The 6,292-nt window shown below is 42.5% G+C and overlaps 1 protein-coding gene across 1 annotated transcript in view; it reads right to left on the minus strand.

Moving 5' to 3' along the window:
- LOC126400892 (unconventional myosin-Ic-like) overlaps positions 1-6,292 on the minus strand; it is a 99,186-nt gene that overhangs the window by 30,189 nt on the left and 62,705 nt on the right. Inside the window, exons 6-9 of the mRNA XM_050061887.1 lie at positions 5,888-6,139; positions 3,943-4,041; positions 1,582-1,816; positions 1,356-1,411 (exon numbers count right to left, since the gene is read on the minus strand). Of these exons, the coding sequence (XP_049917844.1) occupies positions 1,356-1,411; positions 1,582-1,816; positions 3,943-4,041; positions 5,888-6,139 (642 nt within the window). The remainder of the gene's footprint in view (positions 1-1,355; positions 1,412-1,581; positions 1,817-3,942; positions 4,042-5,887; positions 6,140-6,292) is intronic.

Raw genomic sequence — 6,292 nt, forward strand, 5'->3', positions numbered from 1 at the left:
ATAGAAATTGGTTCTTAGTCTCAGAGGTTGTGAGTTCAAGCCTCAGCTGATGCAAAAGGCAGATTGTGTTGCTAAATTCCTAAATGTCTTCCAATTCTTCTGCTTGTTGCTCAGAATTGCCTAAAAATGCCCGGACCCGACCCATTGCTGCGCAGCAGCTATAATTTATAAAGCTTTCCAATGGTAACTTATAATCTCCTCAAATGGAAATTTAGGAAACATGATAATAATTAAGCTGATGATATTTTGGCATCACACACCTGAACACTACATGTAGCAATTGAGAGTGTGTGAAAACCAGTTGGTGAGTGAACAGAGAAGTCTGAACAGTTCTCGAATAGTAATGGATAAAGTGTTAAAATAGTTGGCTACAGCTAACAGATAAATGGTTAAAATAGACAACTAAGAGTAGTGGGTAACATGTTGAAAAGGTCAGCTAAAGATAAACGGGTACACAACTAAAATGTTTGAGATTTAAAAGTAATGGATACATGACTGAACTAGTTAACCAAGAAAATTGGTAAACATCAACATCTAAACTAAAATATTGAGCTGAAAGCAAAGAATAAATGGTTGAAAAACTGACTTCAGGGTAATGCTCAATGTCTGAAGTAGTTGGCTCAGAGTAATAAATATATGGCTGATATAATTAAGTAAGAGTAACGGATAAAAGGCTGAAGTACTTGGCTAAAGACAACTGGTAAACAACTAAAATATTTAGTGGAAAGCAATGGATAAATGATTGAAAAACTGGATAAAAGGCTGAAAAAATTACAGAAAATTAATGGATAATAGCTAAAGATAATGGGCAAACCGCTAAAATATTTAGCAAAGAGTAATGGATAAATGGCAGAAACAGTTAGCTGAAGATGATCTGCAAAAAACTAAAATATCTAGATGAAAAAAATGGATAAATGGTGGAAAAAGTCAGCTAAAAGTAATGTACAAACTGCAGAGTAGTTAGCTAAAGATAGTAAGTAAACAGCTGAAATATTTAGCTAAAGGTGATGTCTGAGACAACTGGCTAAAAATAATATATTTTTGAAAGATAATTGGCAAACAACTAAAACATTTAGCTGAAAGCAATGGATAAATGAATGAAAAACACGGATAAAATGAGGAACACTTAGCTAAAGATAATGGATACACAACTGAAGTATTTAGCTAAAAGTGACAGACAACTGTCTGAGATAATAGGCTAAAAATAATCAATAAATCATTAAGTAGTTGTAGATAAATGGTTGAAACATCCAGCTTCAGCCTCTCTGTGTGGTAGTAGTACGAATACAAATTGACCTAAACATAATTGAGAATGTCAGAAGGTGACGGGTGGTGGAGGGGTACTGGAGTCTGACAGCCCTGTATTTAACACCTATGATACTGTTCTCTGCATTTCCAGTTTTATCCTTGTCTAATGTTCCAAACAGCAACTGTCAGAGGAACTCCAACACACCATCATAATTTCTACTTTACTGCTGAGAATGTCGTAAAACAAAAATGTTGCACCCTCTGCTAAAAGTGATCCCTCCTCTCGCTTAAAGTAAGTGAAGGAAGCTTCATAAATAACTCAGCTTTCAGTGCTAGTGTGAGAGGAACTGTGAGATGCTTGATAAATACCAGCCTGGGCTTTATATATAAAACAAATATCCCATCTCCCTCCAGGCCTGTTAGGTGCGTTCATGAGCCTGCTCGGGCTGTGTCTTACCCTGGTCAGGTACTTTATCTGTGTGTCAGAGGTGATGCAGACGGTGCCTTCCTCTCCGCCATACTGCACATTCCCCAGGTGGAGCACACTGGCAATTATGTTCAACAGCTCCTACAGGGAGAGAAGATGAAGGGAGGGATGGAGGGGTGGAAGAAATAAGGATAAGGGAAGGAAAATGAAAGATAAAGTGTGACAAAGAGGCGGAGAGAGAGAGAACAAAGGTGAAGAGATGAGAGGCCGCAGCACGATAAGATTACACAGGTCTGTAGTTACTGCCTATCTTTACGACTGTGACCGACTTCTGGGCAGATAAAGGTGGCTCTGATTAAAATAAAGTTAAGACTGGAGCAGGACACGAATGTGGACCGACGATCAGAGCAGGGCCGCAACACTCGCACACCTGCTCCGCACTTTATGAGCAGTGTGAGATCTACAAGGCTCTGGACGCAAGCCCAGACTCATGAGCGTGTAGGAAGACTCCCACGCTGAGCACAAATAAGTTCTCACCATATAACAACACACACACACACACACACACACACACACACACACACACACACACTGAGCTCTGTCCAACAAACACTTTCAAACACAAACATCCACAGTGTCAGTCTGAAGCAGAAACAGCTCGGCCCCCTCAGGCACATGGAGTACTTCACTGTTCATGGTGCAACCTGTGGTGTTGGGACACTTACACTCATACTGGGAGAGCTGGAATGTTTGTTCAAGTTTATCTGAGGTAAACTTCAACTTTTTAAAAGAATGTAGTAGTCGTCAGATGAGTGTAAATGCAACATATTTCATATATAAGCTTCATAAAATGTAGCTGAAAGTAGGGCTGGGCGATACGGACAAAAATGTATATCTTGGTATTTCCTGTGCAATGGACTACATGTTTTCAGCTGCAAGTCAAAGCCTCATTTGAGATAGTCTCGCCACCAGACAATCAGAGATCTCCGCCTTCTGATAGTCTGGGGACACTCCTTTCTAAAGTGTGTTTAAGACACCAGTGAAAACGGCCGGCAACAAAGCAACACCTCTTGCATTTTTGAAAAGGACACGCCCTCCCAGAAATGTGCGCTCCCCCTTTTCTCGTCCGCAAGGAAACAAACACACAGAGAGCTTGAAAATGGATGCCGAGAGATTTAACTCCGTTTTATCAAACGTGTGCTCAGTCCACAAGATTGTGGAAATGAAGGACTTACAGCGACTTGAGCCATTTTGTACCGCTACACGTGTTTCTAGTCGGACTATGTTTACGAGCACAAGAGTTCAGCGAGCCACCGAAGGACCGCCCTGCGGATTTACTATTGGTTCTGCAACGTAGGGAGTTTTTTTAAACTCTGAAATTGTATCTGCCCATCTAAACACAAAATCAGGGAGAAAGACATCAGTCTTTAGTTAAGCAAAGCGTCTAAAGACTGACTTGTGAGTCTACATTTGAGACGTCACAAGCACTTTTATAAAAACAGATCAAAATCAAAATAAAATGCAAAGACAGAGATTTTATTCACCTGTTTGAAAATATGCAGCTGCACCTCTAACACGGGGATATAACATGCTAACATTATTAGCACAAGCCTATGGCATTTTACATTGTATTAATTAGCCTAGCAGCTAGCAGAGATTTCCTCTGCTCATATGAAGCCAGGATAAATCACACACAAGACTTTAAATGCTATTTTAGTGGAGGCTTTATTGTCTTCACAACTTATTGTTTCTTATCTGTGAAATTAAAGTAAATCAGTTTTGTTTCCACTGAGGGAAATGGTTTCAGCTCACAGAAACAGACAGGAGGTCTGCGTCGCTGCGACGTGGAGTTACATTTCTGGGGAGGTGCACGTCAGGCTACGGCTCTGAGAGGTGTTGCAGGAGAACTTGTGAGTGAGAGATGCACACTGGCATGTGTCATGTAACGCAACTCGACCCTATATCGATATAACTGGTGTATAAATTTATATCTTGCTTGAAAATATAGCGATACATCGTACATAGTCTTTATATCACCTGGCCCTGGCGGAAAGGTTTCAAAGCTTCCACCTCCTCTGTCTTCTTCAGGGAGAAAGAGACTCGTGCTCCAAGTTTCTCAAGTTTATGCATCGATAATCGATTTATAATTGAACCCTGAATCGTAATTGAATCAAACCGTGAGGTGCCTGGAGATTCCCATCTGTGCTACTCTGAGTGACAAACAAACATGTCAGGCGTGATTTACGCAGCTCACACTTGGTCCTCACCTCCACCTCTTCCTCACTGAAGCCAATCACAGTCAAGGCTTTCTTCACCGTCTTCCAATCGCTGCGGTCGTTGATGGAGCTCACTTTGGGACAGTTACCCTGTGGAAAACACACACACACATAATATGTTTATCACCTACGTCAGTGTTTCATGTCCTGGTGAATTAATTAACACGTCCGGCAGAATCCATAAAGCAGGTGATGTGTAAACAGCTGTTTACATGTAAAGTAAACACCTATTTATGTGTGATGTAAACACCTCTTTAGACAAACACACGTATGAGTTGTTTTTGCTCAGTGGTTGTCGTTGTGTGTGTGTGTTTATCGAGTGGAGAGTTCAGCGAGTGCCTTAAGGCAGATTTCCCCCCTGAGGAAAGCTTTCTCTCGCTGCGCTGAGAGTCCCTGACTTAGAGCCTATTAACCAGAACTCCCACTGGGACACACACACACACACACACACCAATGGCTTATGACAGGATGGAGAGAGGGAGCAGGCGTGAGTGAGAGAAAGATTTACTGCAACTTCCCTGCAGTATTTACAGATGATTTATATTCATACACAGGTTTCCCTCCACACCAGCATCAGGGGGTTTTACTGAGATTTAAAGGGACAGTTCAATTTGTTTCATTTTAGAAGTGGGGCTGTGTGGGCTACTCCTCCATACACAGTGTATTACACACAGTAGATGTCAGTCAGCACGCCCCCAGTTTGGGTAAGCAGGGTGTTTTTCTCAGTGGAGTCTGGTGGCTTTGACGAGAGCATAGATTAAGCCATTAACAGCTTTCCTGTCACAAGAGGTAAAGCAGTGAAAAAACTCTCAATATAGTGTACACTTAAACTGATGTAGATTGTTTTAGGTGGCAAACATACGTTTTGTTGCCGACCCCTCCACAGCAGCACATTGCTTAGCCTCTATGTCAGACTCCAGCCTGCTTCTCCAAACTGGGGGCGTGCCGACTGACATCTACTGTGTGTAATATGCTGACTATGGATCAGTACCTCAAAAAATCCGAACTATCCCTTTCACCATGACCTAGCATTAATGCAGGTTTATGAACTAAAAAACAAACCAAAAAAACAAGATGCAGGGAGCACACAGAGAAACAAACCAAAAAAACAAGATGCAGGGAGCACACAGAGAGCTCCCATGGGGTCAAAGACTGTGTCCCAGCCCTAACTGAACAGCCTTAGGGAGCGATCACACCAAGATGAAACGCTAGAAATGCAACGCCAGCAAAAGCATTGTTTTCCTATGATACGGCGCGTCTGACCGGCGTTCAAGTGTCTTTTTAGACGGGCGTTTTTGTAGACGCTTCTTTTTAGACGCGCATAGACGCTGAAAAGTTAAAATATTTTCAACTTTTTTGAGCGTAAGACGGCAGTAGCTAGCGCACACTGAATAAGCGCTTCAAGCATCTTTGAAGCGTCCGCGTCTCTAGCGACTCATTTCTGGAACCAAGGACTTCCAAAACAGCTCCAGCCATTTTGCAACTCTATTAAAGGTCTGGTGTGCAGGATTCAGTGGCATCTAGTGGTGAGGTTGCAATACTGAAACTTCTTTAATGTGCCAAGCAGCTACGGTGGCAGAGATGCTAATGGTCCGATCTAGAGCTAGTTTGGTTTGTGTGTTCAAAACAACATAGCGCTTGGTATGTAGATATAAGCAGCTCATTCTAAGGTAACTAAATGACATCAGTTCTTATTTTCCAGTGATTANCTTTAATGTGCCAAGCAGCTACGGTGGCAGAGATGCTAATGGTCCGATCTAGAGCTAGTTTGGTTTGTGTGTTCAAAACAACATAGCGCTTGGTATGTAGATATAAGCAGCTCATTCTAAGGTAACTAAATGACATCAGTTCTTATTTTCCAGTGATTATACACTAAAGAAAACATTATATGCCCCTAAGCTCTACACACTGACTCTTTAAAGTAGCAGACACTTACTTTGACCAGGTACTGGTACTGCTGAGGGTTCCTCTCCAGGCCCAGGTGTCTCAGCAGGTCCTCCTCTCCTCCCTCGATCAGCTGATAGAAAATGTGGAAGTTCCGCTCCCCGTGGTTCTGGTGCACCACGCGGGACTTCTCCAGCAGGTAGTTGATGATGTGGCCTCCAACTGGGGCGCCCTGTCGACGGGATAAAGGCCAGGGGGGGAAGGGGGAGGAGGAGGAGGAGGAGGAGAGGGTAAGGCTGGGGTACTGAAGTGTGACGTAGGTTTGATATCGCATGCAGGGATTTGGTGGTCCATAACATAATTTGTGTATCCACAGAAAAGGGATACAGGAGGGAGGAGTGATTAAATACACTCAATTAATATCTCCATGCAGCACAACAGAGCAGAGAGCTTCTTA

The sequence above is a fragment of the Epinephelus moara genome, chromosome 2, assembly GCF_006386435.1.
Source record: "Epinephelus moara isolate mb chromosome 2, YSFRI_EMoa_1.0, whole genome shotgun sequence".
Taxonomy (NCBI): domain Eukaryota; kingdom Metazoa; phylum Chordata; class Actinopteri; order Perciformes; family Serranidae; genus Epinephelus; species Epinephelus moara.